Consider the following 23,826-nt stretch of genomic DNA (forward strand, 5'->3'; position numbering starts at 1 on the left):
AAATTAGATTTGATAGAGAATGGATTCTGGAGTTTAAAGACAAACTTGGCTCTTAGTTGGATACTTGTTTAGCTCAGAATTTCACTCCTAATTGTCGAGAACTTTATAAACTGGATATATCTTATCTTGGAGGCTTTTGTGAGGCTACGTGAGATGATATACTTATGTCAGCATAATCCCCGCACTCTGTTCTGATGTTTGGCCCCACATCCCAGAGAATAAGGAAAACAGCAGTAACTTCCACTGATCCACTTGAAATTAGAAATGTTTAATGATTCACTGAATTTCAATTAGTAAACATGCATTACAGGTCTATAGATGCCAACAGAGAGCTAGAGAAACACAGAAGCTCTGAAAACCTCTTTCTTTTTCTTTTTCTCTTTCTTTCTTTCTTTCTTTCTTTCTTTCTTTCTTTCTTTCTTTCTTTCTTTCTTTCTTTCTTCTTTTTTTTATCTTGTCTGGTGAAAAACCTAATCTGATTTGAACCTAGCTGTAGATTCAGAGCCAAAACAATGTAAACTATTTGTCATAAGGAGTTTATCACATTTACTTGTAGCACACTTACTGTATTTTTGCTACCTGAATATTCATGCATTTGAATATGTACCGGACAAAGTACACAGAACAAAGTCTATAATAAACTACATATTTACTATACATGTACACCTTTTTTTCAACTTATTGGCAGGGCAGCAGTGGTGCACGCCTTTAATCCCAGCTCTCAAGAGGCAGAGGCAGGCGGATCTCTGTGAGTTCAATGCTAGCCTGGTTTACAAGAGCTAGTTCCAGGACAGGCTCTAAAGCTACAGAGAAACCCTGTCTCAAAAAACCAAAAATTCTTTACACATCTAGGACATTTAAGAGTAAAGCTGTCGCTGGTTGTGGTGGCACATGCCGGTAGGATTTGCTGAAGTAGGCAGAGGCAGGAGAATCATGAGTTCGAGGCCAGCCTGTAGTACACATTAAAAATTAAAAAAAGGGTAAAGCCTGTTACCTTCATCTCCCAATCACCTTGAAGCTCAGGCTATGTGATAAATGTGAGATGATAGCTATTGTAAACTATTTTCAATACCCCAGTTTCCACTCATAAACACTTAAGGAGGACACAAATGACATCAAAAACAACAGGGCTAGGTCTCTATGTCTGAGGAATTTACTAAGAGGCCGACGATGCTGATGTGGTCAAGTGCAGCATAGGACAAAGCAGCTGTAACATATGTAATTTACTGCGCATTAGCAGCATGGGAAGACAAAGAGCACTGGGGCTTGCTGAGCCAGCACAAAATCAGCACAGGCCCAGGAAGCTCGTCTGTCTTACAGAACTACCATCTAGGACTATTGACAGATGGGAAACTCGGTTTTGAATGGGTAATACACTGGATTAAGTATCAGACACCCTTTTTCTCATCCCCCCCCCCTTAGTACTTTGAATATATCACAAACTTGGGTGAAAGAATTCTGTAACATTTGGACTAGGAAGGAACTGGACATGCTGGAGAGGCGGATATTGCCGCTTTTAAAGAAACAATGAAAAACACGATAAGAGCGCCCAGTACTTCAGATAGTTCCCAGGAAGATGTGAAATAAGAAAGAGGTGTGCAGAGCTGTCTTTCTCTAGACTCATGCATGTTAACTTTTAAAACTCAGCTAGTACCTAACCATGTACACTGGGCTCTTCCCTTTATTGTACTGAACCAGAAACACGCCTGAAGCACATGTTAACTTATGTTAATGCTAAAACAATGACATAATTACTTTTCCCTGCATGTTTTACTCTAATGAGCGAATTTTGACATAATTTTCCTTTTCAACTAGTCTAGCCCTAGTTATTTATAAATTATCCCATGTGGGCTCCATATACTAGTTTTAGAAGTAGCTCAGAATGACATTCTCAAAATAAATATAAGGATTCTTTCGCCATTGTCACTTTGGTTGCCTTTCATAGGTCGTGTCAGGGACTTTTCTCATCTAGGCAGAGGCATTTGCAGTGCAAGGCCAACAGTTTGCATCTGCAGCACAGATTCAACTTAGCAAACCTAATAGTATTTTGAAAACTCTATTCTCTGTTCAATATATTTCAAAATGATTCTCCTTATCACCCTTGATAGGATCCTAAGCTAGGAATGAAATGGAATACATACAGACATTCACTCTGGGGACAGATTCTGGGAAATCGCCTAATATTTCTTGTGTAGGTAATTACACCAAGTACTAGTTATGCTTTACTTCCCGATTTTAAGCTCTTAGAAGCTACCCCCACCCTCCTCAAATACAGTGTGTTAGTCCTAAATTATAAGAAATACAATTATATTGCTGGAGGTAAAATTATAAAAGTAAAACAAATTCTTCTATTAAAAAACACTAATCACAAATCTGCTCAGTGACCAAAACCCAAATCTGACCCAGACTTTAGAGTCACTAATAGAACCTTCTTTCCAATATAGGGCTCATGTTACACAGTGTTCCTGAGAGCTAACCAACTTCTGCACAAAGACAGGCAACATTTCTGTGTGAGGGGGCAGGTTTGTTTGAGAATTTTAATATTGAGCAAAAACTGATTACCCTATTTGTCACAGTTCCTAAAGTAAGACTAGATTTTACTGAATAAAACCGAGTTAATAACCAAACATCGGAGCTTACCCAAAGTTACACAGTGAGCCAAAAGAGCTTAGATTTAACTCATAGGAGCAAAAACAGTCTGACAAGTGGTTAACAGTACATCCTTGATTGGGGTTCTGTGGGGCAAAAAAACAAAACAAAAACAAAAACAAAAAAAAAAAAAAACCAAAACCAATGGGGCAAAATACTTGCTAATTATAAGAGCCCCATAATGACTGGGGAGAACAGATATTTCAGTGTGGCAATACTCTCCATAAATGACACTCAGTCTTCTTGCAATACCAGAAAAGACACACAACTCTCAGTAGGGATATGAGGTAGTTTTTAATGGTGCCCAGAGATGAAATCTTTCCTTTTGCCTCAATGTATCACACTTTGATTTCTACAAATCCCAGATTTCCTTATCCATGTAATATGCTAGGAAGCTTGGTCACCTCAACTCTGTATTTTATTTTTTTTTTTATTTTCGAGACAGGGTTTCTCAGTAGCTTTTGGTTCCTGTCCTGGAACTAGCTCTTGTAGACCAGGTTGGCCTCAAACTCACAGAGATCCACCTGTCTCTGCCTCCCGAGTGCTGGGATTAAAGGCGTGCGCCACCACCGCCCAGCTCAACTCTATATTTTAAAAATTCATGTTATATACCTAGTATCTAGGTGAATGACTTTCCGTTTCTCCTTGTAAACCCTACCCTATCGAAGTCTGAATTACCTTCCAGCTCTGTGTCAGCCACACATTTTTCATGGCTTGGCCTAAACCTTCAGTAACAATGCTGAGTAGGACAGTGACAAGGACATTGCCTTCTGATGAACTTCCAGACTCTTCATCGGCTTTGTTTTGAACATTAATAAGCCTCAGTCATCTAAGAATATCTTATAATTCCATTTCCTATTCTGCTCAGAAGGCATACAATTAGCTTTCAAAAGTCTTGTTGAACCCTGGACACTGCATGCTGCATACCAACAATGACAACAACATTCTCTCAGCTTTAAAAAGAAAAGTAAGCAATATTAACAACAGCAAATAGAAAATGAAGCTAGCTTATGCACTTAGTCAATATAAGTGAGTAGGCAGAAACAACTTACGGCATACCTACCAGAGAGACCCCCATGCAGGGAACACGTTTATTATAACAGCTCATGAAAAATTACAACTAAACTGGAAATGGCAAGGAAACCCAGGGGTTAGCAACAGCAAGCAGGAAGGCTATGGCAGAGGCAAAAGGGGTAAAAAGACATTCCTGAAACCCAAAGGTCAGGTTTGGGGCCTCCCTAGAGGCAGCTGGTCCCCGGAAGAATGGTGTTTGGCTTTCCCAACATACAGTTCCTCCCCAATTCCCTTCCTCAGTCTCCTATCAAGGTCTCTCAGTGGCTCAAAGGAGGTAGAAGGGGACCATAAAGGAACAGAAGGAGGCAGTCGGCAGGTGCTGGGATGTCAGAGAACAGAGCAAACCTACTCTGAAACAGCACCTGTGACCATGGCCTTGGGCAGGGAAACTGTTAATTTCCAGTCTTCACCCTCTTGTTTACAAGTTTACAGTTTTAAATGTTTCTGTGAAATAATAGCCTACATTTATAAATGAAGCTTATTCTTTGAAAGTCAGAATGATTTTTCCCCATTTCGTTCAGAGTTGTTTTCTACAACGTGTCAAAGGTCACCAAAAGTGAGACAAATCTCATTTGCAAGGTCTTGCCATAGCCTACAGCGGAATTTTTCTATGTAGGAAACCCAAATTATTATCCTACCACCAGGTCGATCCAGAGTTACCACACACGGGCCTTTCTTCACGCACATGTTCTGATTTGAACATCACTGTCCTTACTCCCTCTCCACAACGACACAAAACAATAATTATGTAGTTTCACTTTCTCCTGGATCTTTATGATAACTTTGCTCCCTCTAATTTAGACTAGCCAATTTCTTTCTTTAGTTAAAAAAAAAAAACTAAAAACAGCAGGGCTTTTTTTTTCTTCCAATTTTTGAATTCATAGCTCACACTGATTTTCATAATATATCTTAGAGTACTTTTTAACTGTTGATATAATTCTTTTCTATTTCTCCTTTGTTATTTGCTACACACAGTTCATATTCTGCTTCAATATATATTCAGGGGTTATCATGCATAAAAATATAGAATATATTTTATAAATATATTCAGAGGTTATCAATCATAAAAAGAATTGAGAATTTTTTTTCTTTCTTTTACTCAGTTATGTATGTACTGTGTGTGTTTGTATACAGAGGGAGGAACAGCAGAACAGGAATGAGATCTACAGGAGCAGAGACAAACTATAACAAAGCAAAACTAGAGTGGGAAGGGAGAAAATGACAGAGACTGAATGCCATGGTACTTTGGGTAGCACTTCAAGGCTATTTTGCTGGTTTATTTCTGAAACTCAGTTTTCCTTTGGTCTAAACGATAGATCTGATTCTAATGTATCCTCATTCTGCTGTGCTTCCCATTTAAGTACTCAAGTTTCCTGGCTATTATATAAAACCCGCTCAACTCCATTATTTGTTGCTTTTAATATTTATTCCCTCATCGTACTAGGTATTTTCATGTGATATAAACAGAACCTGGGGACAGACATGGATGTAAACACCCCTGCTGGGGGTGAGCAAGTTTGGTATTAAGGGGTAGTTTCAAGGTGCTGGTTCTGGAGCAGACTTCAGAATTGTACACGGGCTTTGACACAGATTGGTCTTGCTGATGAAGGAAGGAACTCTATTGTGTAAGATTATCCACAGGATTTCCCTAAACTTCTCTGGGCCTCAGGTTTCTATACTATAATTAGTATATACTATACTATATTATATATATATTTTTTTGCCTTAGGACTGTACAGAACTCATAGCGTCTAGAACAGAGTAAAGACAATGTTTTGTGCTAATACTCCTCTGGAGTCTTATGTCACAGAAAACATGTGCTAGAATAATGAAAGATGCTTCTATTACTTGAAATAATGACATTTATATGAGATTCACAAGCAGTATGACAGAACCTTGATGGGCTATCTGCTTTGTTCTTATTTTTAAATCTAGTGTTCAATAATTCTCTAGGGGCAGGAAAAAAAACCTACACATAAATTTGGGTTCAGGAAGATCTTAATTTCAGAAACACTCTTGATTGAAACATTCCATTCTGCAAAGAGGCTCCTTAAGACAAATGTAAAAACCTCCAAAATATACAAAGAACTCAAGAAACTGGTCATCAAAAGAACAAATAATCCAATAAAAAAATGGAGTACAGACCTAAACAGAGAACTCTCAACAGAGGAATCTAAAATGGCTGAAAGACACTTAAGAAAATGTTCACCATCCTTAGTCATCAGAGAAATGCAAATCAAAACAACTCTGTGATCCCATCTTAGACCTGTAAGAATTGCCAAGATCAAAAACTCTGATGACAACTTATGTTGGAGAGGTTGTGGGGTAAAGGGAACACTTCTGCATTGTTGGTGGGAATGTAAGCTGGTACAGTCCCTTTAGATGTCAGTATGGCAATTTCTCAGAAAATTAGGAAACAACCTTCTTCAAGACCTAGTAATACCACTTTTGTGTATATATCCAAAGGATGCTCAATCATGCCACAAGGACATGTGCTCAACTATGTTCACAGCAGCTTTGTTTGTCATAGACAGATCCTGGAAACAACCTACATGTCCCTTGACCCACGAATGGATAAGGAAAATGTGTTACATTTACACAATGGAGTAGTACACAGCAGAAAAAAATGATGACAATTTGAATTTTGCAGGAAAATGGATGAATCTAGAAAATATCATTTTGAGTGAGGTAACCCAGACACAGAAAGACAATTATCACATGTACTCACTCATAGGTGGTTTTCAAACATAAAGCAAAGAAAACCAACCAACAAACTACAATCCCAGAGAACTTAGACAACAATGAGGACACTAAGAGAGACTTACATAGGTCTAATCTACATGGGAAGTAGAAAGTAGAAAAGGACAAGATCTCCTGAGTAAATTGGGAGCATGGGGATTTTGAAGGAGGGTTGACGGGAGGAGGGAAGAGGCAGGGAGGGGAGCAGAGAAAAATGTAAAGCTCAATAAAAAAATTTTTTAAATTATTTATCTTTATGTGTATGTCTGCATGTATGTCTGTGTACCACATGCATACCTAGTGCCAACAGAGATGGGTCCCCTGGAACTAGAGTTAAAGATGGCTCGAGTCACCATATGGGTGCTGGGGAATGAAGCCAGATCCTCACAAGAGCAACTTGATTCTTAGCTGCTGAGCCTTTTCTTCAGTGTATGTGTATGTCTACTCACATCTACTATCGGCATACGCACCCACAATTCAGTGGAGCTTAGGAATGTTCAGACATACAAAAAAAGCTATCCTTGAAGAATGAAATATTTCAATCTCAGAGGAAACTGCTACACAACAACTAATAAGAGTCATGCGATTTTAAATAGTTTTTCTGAAATTAAGATCTTCCTGAACCCAATTTTCTGTTTAAGTTTTTTCTTCTTGCTCCAAGAGAATTATTGACCCCTAAATTTTAAAATGTTCATACATACATTATGTACATGCATGGACATGCATGTGGCCAGTCATACAACAGGCATATGAAGAACATAAAGCAATGTGAGCTCAAGGGAACAAAATTGCATTGTGGGGAATACAGAATTAATGACTATTATTAATTTAGTCAAGATGCCCCTAATAGAGAGTCGATTGTTAATCTGGCCTTGAAACAATGCCAGACATGGTAAATGACAATTTATCCTTCTATTATTAATTTAAATTGAGCACTAACTTTCTTTAAAAGTGAGAACAGGAAATCATGAGGGCACCTTCCAGTGATGGAATTCCCAGGGCAGCATTCAAAGAAGTTAAAATGTTAATGTATTAAGTTAAAGATGGACATAAATATTTGATAATTATTGTCAGTTCCCCCAGGTCCTACTCTATTATTCAATAGCTATAACTCAATGGGCCCAGAATGCATTCTGTCCACCTTTGTATTCTTTTCCAAGAATAAGCTCGTATCTTTGAAAAGGTTTTCAACAGATATTGTGTTAAACTGAACACTCATTAGTCCTTAGGTAATTTATGAATCTAAAGTGCATTCTAATTCAAACTAGGAAACGTTATTTTATGAGTCTCTAAAAACAATGCTAATTATAATCACCTACTGCCAGGCCTCAATTGACAATCACAGCATTCTTGTCAAGAATGTCAAGAGTACGTATGAAAATTAATCACAAATATTTAAAAGTTCCCTCCATCAACAGAAACTACATTGTGACTTCTGTATAATCAGAAAAGCCTAGAGATGGTGTGCTGGAGATAATGTAACTCCTTTCTCAAAGGAAAGAAAAAGCTGAAATAGTGAGTCTGATCCTCACAGACAATGCACTAGACTAACGCACAGGTTATCACCTTCTTCAAGATGCTAAGAACTAGGTATCACTCCTGAAGGAGCTAACATATGCACTGAAGAGAATGTATTTCATGTTCTTGGGCTCAGAGAGAATGCCTTTTGTAGTCCAGGTGAGAACACATTTTAGGCTTGGGGTCTGTTACGGAGGAGTGGCTTTAAGAGAATAATAAACTTATCCCACATCTAATTTTTATCTCTGAATCAGAGACACTACAAATTTAACGTTTAACAAATGTTAAGATATTGATCCAATTCTTATTCTGCCTTAAATGACAATAAAATAGGAATTGAAAACTATTAAACTGTTAGAAATAATGCCACAGCAGCCATCTCTTGGCTGGCCCAAAGCAGTGGTAAGCAGCTTCAAGACAGGCCACACATATCTTCTTCTTAGACTGTCTTTTACTGTCTACTATAAAGGAGTCCCCTGAGTTAAACAAGACAGTGTGCAAACAGACCTCCTGACACTAATAGGTTTTATTTCAAAATCTCTGCTTTTTAGTACAAAACAAACGTTTTTACAGCCAAGGTATATTTACAATCATTTTGTACTGACTGCTAAAACAGCTTAGATCTAAGATGGCAGTTAGAAGCATTTTCTAAGATGTGCATTTCTTCTGTAATTAATTAAAACCAGAATTGTGTGTGTGTGTGTGTGTGTGTGTTAGCATAAATACACAGTCAGCAGTTTCTGAGAATAACGACAGCATTGCTGCTAAGAAAATCAGACTCTCCATCATGCAGGAGAAACTGTTCTCAGTCACAGAACAGTGGTCTATATATCTCTGAGCACTGAAATCTGGCCAAGTTAAGCAATTTTCTCTTTGGTTGGCTGAAATCACTGGGCCAGGTGAACTGATAATTTAAATATTTTCTTCACTGACTATTTCCTTTAAAATTATGGATTCTGGATGGGTGAGAGTTGTGGTACCATATGGCCATCTGATGTCTTCTCAGAAGTTGTTAACGGCAGTTATTAAAAACATTTCTCTATTTCAGTTCCCTCCAAAATACACTGGTGCAATTTGGAGTGAGAAGAAAAGTTATAGGTGTTTAAAATGACTAGAGACTTGAATCAAAAGATAAGAAACACACCAACATTAAATAAAAGGTTCCCTTGTAAAATTTCAAGTTTTAGAATTAGAAAGTAGGCTAGGATCTGCACCTCTATGTTCTGGGCTAGAGGTTGCTGAGAGGGTCGGACACTCAGGATACATACAGAACATGTATGTACAGTCATACCTCGGTCAAGTACCTCTAATCATTAGCAGTAATGGGAAATGTTAAAAAAGGACTGGAGGGAGAATAGCTAGGCAAGATTATTCATGGAGTTACCATTTCTGTGTAGCTTTGGAGCCTGTCCTGGAACTAGCTCTTGTAGACCAGGTTGGCCTCGAACTCACAGACATCTGCCTGCCTCTGCCTCCCGAGTGCTGGGATTAAAGATGTGTGCCACCACTGCCCGGCCTCATTTTTCAATACTGTTTATAAATCCATTTTTTAAAAAAAGTTTGTTCATTTTATTTTAGTTGCAATGGTGTTTTTCCTGCATGCATGTGTGTGAGGGTGTCAGATTTTGGAGTTACAGATGTTAGCTGCCACTGAGTGCTGAGAATTGAACCTGAGTCCCCTGGAAGAGAAGTCAGTGCTCTTAACCACTGAGCCATCTCTCCAGCCTCTAAATCCTATAATTTTAATATATAATTTTATAAATGATTTGATTTTTATGGATACTACAATAAATGGATCTTTACCTACTGTAGTTAAAAGCTGCTTGTTTTCCAACTGCTCAACCCCGAAATAATCAGATAGTAACCATATTATTTATAATACTGTTTGGCCAATAGCTTAAGCATATTTCTGGCTAACTCATATCTTAATTTAACCCATTTCTAATAACCTGTGTATCACCACAAGGCTGTGGCTTACTGGGCAAAGTTCTGGCATTCTGTCTCCAGTGGGGCTACATGGCTTCTCAACTCTACCTTCTTTCTCCCAGCATTCAGTTTAGTTTTCCCCACCTAGTTCTGTTCTACCCTATCAGGCCAATCCAGTTTTTTATTAACCAATGGTATTCACAGCATACACAGGGGAATCCCACATCACCCTACCTTTTACTTAATTTATACATCATTACAGCAATAAAGAATATAAAAGGATGCTGAAGCTTCTGAGAATGCCTATATCCTTATTTAATAAATATAGTTAATGAAAACTTTTCCAATAGCTTTTTTTTTTTTATCTTCTATCAGGTTTATCTGGGGGAAATACAACATACTGTTTCTTCAGCTTCTGACAGAAATGCCTACTTTAAGAAATGGTCTAGACCCACACTGGAGCACTGGACTGAGCTCCCAAGGTCCCAATGAGGAGCAGAAGGAGGGAGAACATGAGCAAAGAAGTCAGGACCACGAGGGGTGCACCCACCCACTGAGACAGTGGAGCTGATCTATTGGGAGCTCACCAAGGCCAGCTGGACTGTGACTGAAAAAGCATGGGATAAAACCGGACTCTCTGAACATGGTGAACAATGAGGGCTGATGAGAAGCCAAGGACAATGGCACGGGGTTTTGATCCTACTTAATGTGCTGGCTTTGTGGGAGCCTAGCCAGTTTGGATGTTCACCTTCCTAGATATGGACAGAGGCGGGAGGACCTAGGACTTACCACAGGGCAGGGAACCCTGACTGCTCTTTGGACTGGAGAGGGAGGGGGAAAGGAGTGGGGGGAGGGGGAGAAGGGTGGGAGGAGGGGGAGAAGGGTGGGAGTAGGGGAAGGGAAATGGGAGGCTGGGAGGAGGTGGAAACTTGTTTTTTTTTTCTCCTTTTCTCAATAAAAAAAAAAAGAAAAAAGAAATGGTCTAGAGAGACAAAGTATCTGGGTTCCTACCTAGACTCTGATTCTTATTGTCTACATGACCATAAGCAAGCTACTAAGCGAACTTGCCGAACTTCTACATTCTTTGGTTTCCTAATAGGAAAACCAGGAACGATAATAGTACCTGTCTCCGAACACAGTTTTGAGAATTATGAAGTACTCAGATTGTGCTTAACACATAGTAGATAATAAATAGCACTCATTATCATAAGTTAAACAAAACTCACTAGTAGAAGTAATTTCAAAAAAATTACCAGAATGCACAGCAGTGATTTTAAACATAGGCTCAGCCCCTGCCAATTTCTAAGAAACCAACTTTCTATATACTTCTGATCTTCAGTGGCTTACAGGTTTTAGTTCTCAGTATGCTGAACATGTGTACATGGGCAGGTCACTTTAGCAGCCCCACTATTACTGACATGGAGAAAGCCCTGAAATGCTCTTGTGTGTTTGAGTTAGTGATTACAGACAGTGTGGGTGCTACAGATATATAATTCTAGAATTTAAAAAAGAGTAGATAAAGCTATCTCTGATTCTCCTCAGAGCATCTCCAAACTGCAGCAACTCTCCTACCCAACTGTCATCCCAGGGAGGTTGCTGCGCTGCTCTGTAGATGATTAGCCTAATTAATCTCAAAATGACTGGAAACAATGCATTTTAGCACTTGCCAGCATAAGGATCTGATTAACTGAACAGTATGAACTTCACGGAAGCTTGAACAAAGAGCACTGAATTCTCAGTTTTCTGATCTCAGCAGAAAACTGCCTTCCTGGCTGGATAGATGCCTTTAAAATACATGAAACAAGTCCTAGGATTTCTGGGTCACTTTCAGACATTAAAAGCTACCGGCTGTGGGTTTAGATAGATGGCATGAGAACCTCAGCTTGATCACCAATGCCTATGTAAACAACCAGGTGAGGTGGTTCTCTTGTAACCCCAGAGCTGAGAAACATTAAGCAGAGAGCTACTGGCCCTAGTGAGAGAACCTATTTCAGACAACACGGTAGGCTGGGCTTGAGGAGGAATAAAAACTGAGGTCTTCTGGCCTCCACACATGTGTTCACATGTGAACTGAGCACATATGAACATGTGCCCACCTCCACACACAAAAATATCTACATTCCAATCAGGGCCTTCACCTTTTAAAACCTAAACTGACAATGCCGGAGAATCCAAATGTCTGCCTCCTGCTACCATCACACATTATTTTTGATTGCTGAGGGAGGCACGGAGTATGGCAATAAACATACATATAAAGTGTTTTTTTGCTCCTTCTATGTCTTAGAATTTTATTATATTAATTATTACTGTGTCTGTGTGTATACAACTTGTAGGAATAGGGACTCTTTTCCACTCTGTGTGTTTGGGGACTGATTTCAGGTTATTACTCTTGGTGGCAGGCACCTCCACCCAGGTCCAAGATAGAATTTCTTGTAAGCAATAATCCCTAGCTTTGGGAGATCTGCTCACCCGTTTCTCTTTCTGTTCTGGCCCAAGAATGCAGAAGGAGCCCGTACTTTGCTTCGAGCCTTGCTGCTGGTCCTTCAGGAGGACTAAAACCTTAGCTTTGGAGATAGATGGCAGAAGTAGAACTGCTTGTTATAGTTTGTCTAGGGAACTGTCTCAAGTGTAACAGAAGGCTCAGGAGGTGGGCTCTGGCTGGAGGCGGTAGGTTGTTGGAGGCTGGGCCCCGAGGCTATAACCTAGTACACTGTCACCCAGTAACAAGATAAGCTGATATCTCCCATACGCCCTGCACCTTCAAGACAAAATAACCTTCTAAGTTGCTTCCCCCAAGTGCTCGGCTGCAGACCCAGAATAACTAACTACTATACAATCTTTGCTTTATTCATTTGTTGCTGGTTATATCTCAAGGACTTTCTTAAGGAATGCCTCAGGCAGGATAATATCTGAAATACTGAACAGATAAGCAGTCAGCGATCGGAGGGATATGGCCTCCAGGCTAGAATGGGTCTTACAGGGTGGGAAGGGAAGTTGACTCAAGCCCCCCCCCCCAGTTGTTAAGTATTTTGATCAAGACAGCTGTATGAGCACAATCCAGGTGGTGTCACATTTGCCTCTCGCAGTACTTCAGAGCACCTTGTGCAAAGGCAGCTCCATCATAGTTTTTTCTCTGATGTGACTGCCCCAGGTTTTCCATCTGCCAATCCCTCCCCTATTAGTCTGCAATGGCCTCCTGCTTGATCAAACTAATCTACTTTCTATTTGCTTAGTTTACCCTTGGGTTCCAATATCAAAACTAAGAATAGTGAAAGCCATTCCACATCTCCTTGCTGCCAGCTCCCTTGTTTTGTTTGTGCTTGGTCAATAAGTAAAAGATGTCACAAAACATTTGTCTAAAGCATTTCTTGTTTCTCACCAAACCATAAGAATATACTGCTTCCATGTTTCTTTCTTAATCTTTAACAGTAGAGCTGGATTCACTTTCGTGACACAGCGGGGTAAGGAATGGAGAATAAGTCCATCTTCAGGAGAAAGAAAAGGCATGGTGTTCCACATATCATCCCTAGGATGATTTAGGAGTTGAGGTGGTGATGAGAGGCCTGTCAAGGTATAGGAGGTGGTCGTAGGAGAAGGGTCCAGTCGAAATCAGAACAGCTTCCTTGACAGTTTTCCCTTTGGAATGTGTAACTTTATATCTGTCTCTATATTTACTTTTCAGAGGTACCAGAAATGACTATATATTATTTGTTAAAGAAAAAAAAAGACTATGAATTACAAGTGGGACAAAAATGGAAGAAAGCATTAATCTACTGGTGATCATTGGCCATGCTGGCTCATTTATAGTGCATTTGATGCTTACTTAGCAACTGGAATGCTCTTCTAAAACACACTATTCATGATGTGGCATCAGATTCATGTGGCACAAATAATAACAAAGATCTTGGCAAATGATTTCTCAGCAACTGAGTTTCATCAGAAGCACATATTTTTAGTCAAATGTTGCTAAGTTGATTTTTCTGTAACTGAAATAGGCTTCTTTCAGTAATTTTTCCCCTTTAAATTATGACACGAGCATCCAAGCATCTGTTAAGCCATAGCATCTGTTTCATATTTGGGATGCATCCCTACAAATTAGAAGAATGCTTTTTTTCTAATGAGCTTTGATTTAATAAGAAATCCCTCTCATGACTGAAAGGAAATGACAACGCAGATTCCTCTCTAGCAGCAGCACTGCACAGCAAAGCATCCCAGAGGCTCATATGGTACCATCCAAAACGGCTTAATAAAGATAAATGCTATATGGAAAGTTAGTTTGCTTGATATTTGGTGTTGTTCAATACTTTATAGTTTTATATAGGTGTGTACACAAAGAGAAATTATATAACCAGAAAAAGCAGATGGCCCAGACATCCATATTACTCAAAAAAAAAAAATGGTCTTTTAAGTAAATTATCTTGAGAATCTAGAGTCTGGGAAACTCCAAAAACGCTCTCTTTATTGGCTACATTTGAAGGAGACCTTTACTACTCTCTTTTGGAACCAGTGCCTGCTGTCTTCCGAGTTTTCCTCAGTTTTTCTGGTCTTCGCAGTCCTCTCTTTGGGTCTGGATTTTTTTGCCTAAGAACCATGTCAAGCTTGGCATCTGATGCAATGGATTAGTTCCAGTCTATCTACCTGCTACTGTTTCAGGGTCTTATAGTCCTAATTTGTACCTGGCTTGGCTTTTAAAAGCCTAATTTAAAGATATCAATTTAAAGATTTCAAATTCTCATATTTTTATGATAAAATGACAGATGATCTCATTAAGATCAGTAAATTGCCAAGAATTTTATAAAAGAACCATGCCACTCACAAAAGAACTTAGAGGGAGCTCACTGGAAGGAAAAAGGAAAAGTTTAGTATCAGAGTACACCAACTGAGGGTCCTGGTGTTGAAATCCTGCCACACATTCCCTGTAGGCAGAGTGGTCTCAGCAGGATGGAAATGCTACAATTGACGGCAACTTCTACATATTCCCCTTGCCAATGGAGTAATAGTGGCGTGTCACATCAAACGTGTGATACTCTAGAAAACTAGATTTTAGAATATGCCATCTGAAATGTTTCACATACACACAAATCACTCTGACTAAAAGTGATGTATTTTAGAGATTTAGAAGTGAATGCAGAAAGTCAAAGAAAGAAAAAAATAACAAGCTATTTTTAGAGCTCAGGGTGGTCTTATTTAACCTCACTAACCTCAAACTTCCTAACCCAAGAGAGACAAAACCAGCAGTGGTGGTGTACGACTTTAATCCCAGCACTCAGGAGGCAGAGGCAGGAGGGTCTTTGTAAGTTCAACGCCAGCCTGGTCTACAAGAGCTAGTTCCAGGACAGGCTCCAAAGCTATACAAGAAATCCTGTCTTGAAAAACAAAAACAAATTTACCCATGAAACAGTTTTTATGATATCCCTGGGCAATCTTTTTCAGTGTTCAACGACTTTTAGTAGCAACATTCACTGACATGCAAGGCAGTCCTCTCACTAGTGGAAACAAACACAGCTTATTTATGGTCACGGGTGAGACAGCACAGTTTAAAAAACACTATCATCATTATTTTGTGATTTCTACATCTGCAGATCTTAACTTATGACTTGCCTCTGCCAGCTGAAAGAGTGCAGAATTCCCACAGCGTTTCACGGGCTCAGCGCCACCCAACTGTGAAGTACTTGAAGAAATCTACAAAGAAAACAATCACATAAGCATATTAATTTTGATATCAGAATCTTTGCTTTCATATATATACAGGAATTTTCTTAATTTTGCAGGACTAACACTACTCCTAACTACCAAACTGCTTTAACTAGATCAAATCTGGAATAATCATTTTGAGAGTCTTTTGAGCTGCTCAAAAATAGGTGCTGCTTTGATGGACATATAATGACAAGAATATTATCCTTCATATTCCCAGCTCTATATTTAACATTAGTATGATATGCATGTTAATTTCTACTTAAGAACTAACTCATCAATTGGCTAAGTAGAAAGACATATAGAACTATTTTCCATTTACTAATCAATTAAAAGAAATATGTGGGTTCTCTATGGGAAGAATTCATGTGATAGGTAATATGACAGGAGCAAGAGGAGGATAAGAATTTTATATAAGATACTGACTGCCTTAGAACACCATGAAGAAACTGCATTCAAAGACTAATAATGAACCTGGAACCTATGGGGTACAGTCACCTGCCCGTACTATGAGGGTTGCACCAGCATACATGGTATTACACTAACTGCAAACTTTTTTACAAATTTAGCTAAGTTGTGTCTGGGCAATATTATAAGTGAACAACACTGTTATTTTCATATGAAAACTTCATTTTCAATTTTTAACCTCAGTAAGAGTTGGAAAAGAGATCTATCTACAATCAGAAGGACCTGCATTCCTCCCATGGAGAAGTCATCATGGGATCAGGTAGCTATGGCCTAAGCACATTCCATTTCTATGATTCTGAGTTCTTCTCAGTCTATATAAAGTTTTCTCAGTTTGGTTTAGAAGACAATTCGGTTCAGTAACTTGCAGTGACCTAGGTCCCACAGAAAATTGTGTCAGCTCAGGGACAGACTGCACATTGGATGCTCACTGGTTCTCTCTAGAATACCCTGGAACAAGAGCCCTTCATAGAAACACATACTTAATATGTTACCTGCGCTATTTTTTAAAAGTCTACTTGATGAAAGTGATGAGGATTTTTTTCCCTCCTAGATGCTACATTTTTAATAAACTCACTGCAATCACATCTGATTCTACTATAGATAATTTAAGGAGTCTCACTCTTTCTGAAATTTGGAATATTTTCCACTAGTCAAGTTTTCACTGATACATACTACGTCTTAACTATTACTATCAAGTTGAATTTAGTTGTTCGCCCCTCGGTAGACTAAGAAAAAGCTCACATACTATTATTACTGACATTCAGTACCTTAAAGACGGAAACACTGAATGTAAATGTCAGTCTCCTGAACTGGGGTCATATAATGTAGGAGTCATGGCTTCTGAGTCAGCCAGACTTCATTACTTTTTGCTATGTAGATTTAAGCAAATCATCAGGACTCTGAGCCTCATTTATTTTCCCTTTAAAATACAAGAAAGCTTGCCCAGTATTATAAAACAGTAGAGATTAGATTTCATAGTGGGGACCAGCAGGGTTCTGAGGCCACAGTTCATTTCAATAGTCGGTGTAACAATCAACACTTGATTTATCATGATCACCAACAAATATAAACACTTTAGTGCCATTCCAAAAAACGGTTATACAATGAAATTGAACAGTTTATAGAGATGAAATGTCCAAGGATACAATTTATTAAATTTCATAATGTGCAGACTATCAACTTTGTTGTGTGAGCAAATGTCACCAAGAGACAACAAACACAACGGGAAGGGCTGCACTGCCCAAGCCCATCTCAGGACTTCTTCCTCCAGCTCCCTCTGCTGTTCCTTTTGTTACAGTTTCATCCCTTGACTGCACTTCATCTTTGCTGAATCTGTTGCCTCCTGCAGTATAGGTCACACTAAGGGGTCCCCTGCCCTGTGTGAATGCACTGCTCAGTAGTAGGCGTGAAGTGGTTTCTTACACAATAGGACAGCTCCCTGATTTTTCTAAATCTCTGAGAAGATATTCACCTAGTCACAGCTACATGACAATATATAAAATATTCAAAGTTGCTTAAAAGTCTGATTTCTGTTTTTTCTTTTATTTATTTTTATTTTGTTTTGATTTTGGTTTTTCAAGACAGGGTTTCTCTGTGTAGTTTTGAAGCCTGTCCTGGAACTAGTTCTTGTAGACCACCAGGCTGGCCTCAAACTCACAGAGATCCACCTGCCTCTGCTGCCCAAGTGCTAGGATTAAAGACGTGTGCCACCATCACCTGGCAAAAGCCTGATTTCTAAAGGTGCAGGTGTGTGAGAGGTTCATGCTTCCAAATTCTCTTGACAAAAATCTCATGGAATGATTTACTATGTTCCCTGAGCATTTTTAAAAAAATACCTCATTTTATTTTTTCTTTTGTTTTCTTTTGGAAAGGGAAGTATTTTTTCAGAGGTTAGGAGAAGACTGGACATATGATAATTTAGCCTCTGTCTAGATTTCTCCGCAGCACCTGACATGCTGATCTCTCCTTTGGCAAATTCCTCTCAGGGCTTCGATTACTGGAGACGGACCTCTAAAGCCATTCTTTGTTAATCTCTGCTGGCTTCTTTCTACACTGATCCTATTAAATAATAGTTTTTCTCAGAGTTTTCTTCTAGGGCCCACTCCCTTTTTATGTTATACACTTTATTTTAATAATTTCATCTGTGATGATGGCTTTGGTTTCAAGAATAAGCAATATAATGTTAATCTGTCATTTTGTTACTATTCACTCCTGCTAAAAATTTTCAATGTAAGGGACATATGTTTCCATTTAAGTAAAAACAATACCATCAATGTCTGTTTTCCAATGACTAGCCTATAAGCTGCTTCCTTCCCATCAGTGTGATTACAACTCTGGTAGCTAGAGAGTACTGTATACTATGCTAGTGACTGTGAATTCTATTTTGCTCAACATGTATGGTGTTTGCCAATCTGATAATGCTATTGTTTTAACTATTATGCAATTCAGATAAACAGTATCCATTCATAAAGGATAGACAGAGGGTACAATAGTAAGTAAATAGATAAAATAGGATCTGAGATGCAAAAAAAATGTTAGGAAAAATTATCACTCTGGATGTCAGAGTCCTCATTTTATGTTTCAGTTTGTGCATGAGTATACAGAGTAAAATTAGGAGATAGTGAAATCTTTTGCAATTATAATGCATTATAGACACTAGTCTGGAAGAAAATGAATAAGTATTACACAAATAAACCAAAAAACAAGTGGACATATGAGGATAGCTGGTATTGCTTACTTTAAAAGAAATATTAATGCCTCCAAAAACCCCACAGTATGTTCTGTGATTATTTGTAGTGAAGTTTATGGCATTTTTATGGAAATGCAATATTTTGTAATATATTAAGTATTCAATCATGAAAATGAATGCTCTAAATTTGTACCTATGACTTGTATCCTATTGAGACAGAACCTTAAATTTGGTATGATTATGACTCTACTTATACTGGCAGGGTAAATACTTTCTAAGGAAAGGTTTAATGTCCAAATCAATTAGTCTAAATCAAATAGATTGGTTGTGTCTTTTTAGTAAGTATGTTAGTTTTCAATGCAAAGGTGTATATTAGGTTTAAGAGCCAGCCATGTATCAGACAGAGAATGTGTGCACTGTCCATGGCTTTTAGACCTATTGAATAATGGAAAACAATAGCTCCCTTCTGACATTATATTCCGCCAGCAGTCTTCAGGACCTAGATCTAAAGTAAGTCATGTGGCACTTTACCTTTGAACATCAACAATGCCAATAGGGAACTCATTTTGATCAACTGAATACATCAGAGCTTAGAATCACAGAGGGAGGGGTGAATCTAGATGAAACATGAGCAACAAAATGAAGAGACTAACAATGGGAGCAAGCAATCTTTACACTGTATTTCTTTCTAGGACTTATAAAGCACGAATATTATTTTTCTTATTTAATATAAACATTCACAAGGAACCTTTTAAAAAGAAAGAAGTGTTTTACTGAGCCATGGTTCAATGAAGGTTAATTTCAACAGGTTTTATAGTGATTACACTTGGTTAAAAAATGGGAAAAAAAAGTCCTCCTTAGTTCAATGCAGAAATCCAGAGCTTGTAGAAAAGAAAAAAAAAGAAAAGAAACACAAAAACCATTTCAACTTAAGGAAATAGCCAGAGCCTTTAACAAGCGTTTTCTTTGCTAATTATACTTTACAATAAATAACCCATTTCTAAGAGAACACATAGTTAAATGCCTCTAAAGATTTTATAAATGAAATTAGCAAGATGCTTTCTAGGAATACTTTGTGTCCAATCTTATAAATATTTTAAAAATTAAACACTTTTACAGAGCTAAATGTTTCCTAAATATATAAACACTGATTCCCTTCTTAAGTAGGTAACAATAGGAGCGAGAACACCTCAGAAAATATAAATGGTAATTTTCATTCAAACACTACGCCCTTCCTGTTTCCACCCTCCCTTCATAAAACAGCAGATATGAGAAAGTCCACTAACAATAACACTAAGACACTGCAAGTCAGTAGCAACTGGAGAACAGCAGCCTTACGATGTGGTTTCTGAAAAGAATCTTGCTGCAGGTGGAAGTTCTCAGACTGTGTGAATCAGAAGTCTTAGGAGTAGAGTCTAGGAATCTTTGTGTTTCAACAAGCCTTATGGGAAACACTGACTCATTTTAAAGCATGAAAACTTTTGTTATGGGCTAATTAGGACAATAAAAGATGATGCTATTTTGTGAAATAATTATAAAAACAAGAGGGACATATCATCACTGTGATTACAGCCTACTCTGCTTCTACTACAATATATGTGTTTATCACAGATTTCAGCAGACAACTTTTATTAGTTCATTTAGTTAACTCTGGTTTAGCCTTATGTGAGCCGGCCTACAACTAGGCTAACAGTACAGTCAGACGCTAAAAACCTAGACGGAAACTTAGTATTCTCATCCATCAGAAGGAGAAGGACTAGACCTGTTATGAATCTACATAAGGACAGACTTCTCTTATATAAAGCAGATGTAGCACATACTGTTAAATAACTCCAAGTGCCACACTTTAATTTGCTCAAAAATTAAAATGGCTTATATTACCATCTTATGCAAAATATAAGAAGATCAGTTCCCTGGGGCTTGAAGTGGGAAGAAGACTGCATCAGATTTGGGGTATAGCAGAAGTTGTGTTTGCTCACATTATCCAGGCAGGGTTATCCATCATGCATGACTTATGCTACAATCCCCTGAAACAGCTCCTGCTAAATTTTCAAATTAACAATCTTAAGCTTCCTGAAATCCCACAGATGCTTTGTGTCAACTGAAAGACTTTGGGGATGAATGCTGCTAAGCAGCACTGTGACCTCTAGCGATGCATCCCTGAAGACTCAGTAGTAACTTTTTTGTTCTGTGTGGGAAAAACAGTACAATTGAGAGGCAAGGACCAAATTTTGTCATTTGATGGGGGAGTGCACTAAGTACAAATTGCTTCCTTTAGGAGATTCACTGATTTCATTCTTCAGAATCACACGACAGTGGCCCTTACAACTATCGGTTTTATCCTTCAACACTGACCCTGGTTTTCAGAGGCTGCTAATGGATCTGATGATGGTATCTTGTAAGTATCACTTAATCATGCAGTTAGGCACACACACATTTAGTCAAGATCTTCCACAATGGCACTTCATATTAAGTAGACTACTTCTGGAAATTAATATGTGAATATCAGGTATATCAAAGATGAGCCACCACACCCTTCTAATTCATGCTACAGGGTGAAGACTTTGATTGGGCATAATATAGAGCAAACAAATCTATCTTTTATGAAATGCTTCAGAAAAACTTGATGGGAATGGTTTAGATATTAAAAATAAATTCAGTCAACACACCGTCATTCTTTTAAACTTTTGAAAAATATTTAGCTGCAATAGATGGGTATCAATAACTGGAAAAGAGTGAGGAAATGATATTAAACAAAACTATTTTCCCCCAGACAATGAAAACAACAGTCTGCTTATCAGAATGGAAAATTATAATGAAATATTAATGTGCTCAGACTCGTCAAACAAATTGTTCTCCATGAAATAATACTTTGCATTTGTTATTAGTCTGATAGAATAGTCCTCAGCAACTAAAGCAGCTACTGTAGCAGAGTGGCCTGCTATGAGTCTCAGAAGTGTCCCGAGATGAAGAAGCTTTTTTTCCCCCTTAATATAAGAGTTGAAAGTAATTTTTTCTCATTTTCAAAGTGAAATGCTAGGTTTTCCCTTGCCAAAAGGATATCATTTTACATTTCTTATACTCTGCGCTCCTTACTCATATGAATCAGTGATTTGATACATCAATATTAAACAGAACAGTCTTGCCTATCATTTTCTCTCGATTCTATAAAACATTACTTAGATTCTGATAATGCATTTTTCTTGGAATGAAAAGTACAAGGACCTAAAGCAGACAGGATGCTTTTTCGTGATCTGTGTCCATCTTACTATTTGTCATAGAGCTCTCTAGGGACGAGCACACGGTTGAGGCAAACCAAGCACATCAATCACTAAATAGTGTTTGGTGTGTGCTATCTGGATGACAAGCTGACGAAACTGGAGATCCAGCAAAAACTGACCTGATCAGAGCCAAGGATTAGACTCCAATAATAAAATACTGGCTGCAGCTACATCTGGTGGAAAGCCACATAGTGACAATTTAACAAGTCATATTCAACACTGTATTTGCTTTGAGAAAGTTATTCCTCAATTACAGCATCTAAATTTGCTACTGGAAACAATTAACTGGAATCTTGTGGCAATCATATTGACAGCAGGTTTTTTTTTTTGGTTGCTTTTTTTAAAGATTAAAGTAAATTAAGAAGGTAAAATGAAATAAATGAATCACTAGTGACCGCTGTGAATGAACTCTAAGGAATGCTTTTAAAATGGTTACGAAATCCAGAGCTGAGTTGACTATGATTACGCCAATGGCAAAAAAAAAAAAGGCCATAAATACTCTGTATATTATGCTAGTAATGGAAGGGGCATGCCTAAAGTCCAACATAAAGCATTAGGATTCCTTTCAGCATTTCCTAAGATGAACATGATTTCTGAACACAATAGTCATAAAGAAACGAAGGCTTTACCTCTGCAAACTGAAACAAAGCTGATGCTTGACACTGTTTTGAAGGACCCTCAGGTTGGGATGTCCTTGAAGATATCTAAAAGGAAACAAGACGTGCTTACTGTTTGAGGATACTTTACTACATCATACCACTAGACTCTGCCATGTATTTCAATGTAGATTCAGAAGTGAGTCGTCATTCTAAATCCCTCTTAAAAGATGAATATAAATGATACAGGAAGACAATGGTTGTAAAGAACAAAGAGTCCAGCTCATTTTGAAAGATGAACCTAACGAGAATATCCACTGCATATCAAGCAGCAATATTAAACAGAGTCAGATGAATTTCTTCATTTCAATTATTTTTCTTAAAGATAGCATTATTAAAGCCAGACATGATGGTATATGGCTTTAATCCCAGCACTAAGGAGACAGAGGCAGGAAAATCTGAGTTCAAGTCTATAGAGTGAGTTCCAAAACAGTCAGGGCTACAACAGAAAAACTGTCTTAAAACCCCTTCTACTCCACAAAAGAGGGAAAAATACAGTATTAAAAGCTTGAAGCTGTAAGTAGATACAGCCATATTCTTCCCTACACCTTACAAACTACTTTCTGTATAGAAGCATTTCTCAAACAGTATGGTAGAAGCACATGGAAGTAGGGTCTGGGTAACAGGATTTTAATCTCATTTCCACTTAGCAGGTATATGACCTCAGTTAAACTTCCCAAGACTTACTTTTTCCAATTGTATATTAGTGATGGTGATAGTGCCTATTTTATAGAATTATGATGAGAAACAAATATTCCTAAAAATGTATTGTCTGGCATAGACCAAGACATAACTGTTTAAATACAAAAGTATTTCCTTCTCTGTGTGTAGACATGCATGTGCACATGCATGTAGGGGACAAAAGTTGACATTGGTTTAAAGCATCTAAAACTGAACCTGAACGGAGACTGACTGGTCAGCAAACCCACGGATTTTCCTGTCTGTGTCTCCCATAGTTGGCGAGTACTCATGCTTACTTCTCATGCATTTTACCCACTGATCCATTCCCCAGCCCTGATCTCCTTCTGTTGTGACATGTGTAGCCTCTCATCAAACAAAACAAACATACTTCAGTGTCTAACAGTGCATAGATGATTCTGCAATACCATATGTTGCTTTGTTTTCACCGAGT

General features: G+C 38.1%; 1 protein-coding gene across 7 annotated transcripts in view; it reads right to left on the reverse strand.

Moving 5' to 3' along the window:
* Positions 1-23,826, reverse strand: part of Bbx (BBX high mobility group box domain containing) — a 236,282-nt gene that overhangs the window by 30,698 nt on the left and 181,758 nt on the right. For all 7 annotated transcript variants that reach the window (XM_075964232.1, XM_075964222.1, XM_075964175.1 and 4 more), the window contains 2 exons: positions 22,668-22,742; positions 15,508-15,588 (listed from right to left, as the gene is read on the reverse strand). In XM_075964232.1, coding sequence (XP_075820347.1) covers positions 15,508-15,588; positions 22,668-22,742 — 156 coding nt within the window. The remainder of the gene's footprint in view (positions 1-15,507; positions 15,589-22,667; positions 22,743-23,826) is intronic.

Source organism: Microtus pennsylvanicus, chromosome 1 (assembly GCF_037038515.1).
Source record: "Microtus pennsylvanicus isolate mMicPen1 chromosome 1, mMicPen1.hap1, whole genome shotgun sequence".
In the NCBI taxonomy this organism is placed as follows: domain Eukaryota; kingdom Metazoa; phylum Chordata; class Mammalia; order Rodentia; family Cricetidae; genus Microtus; species Microtus pennsylvanicus.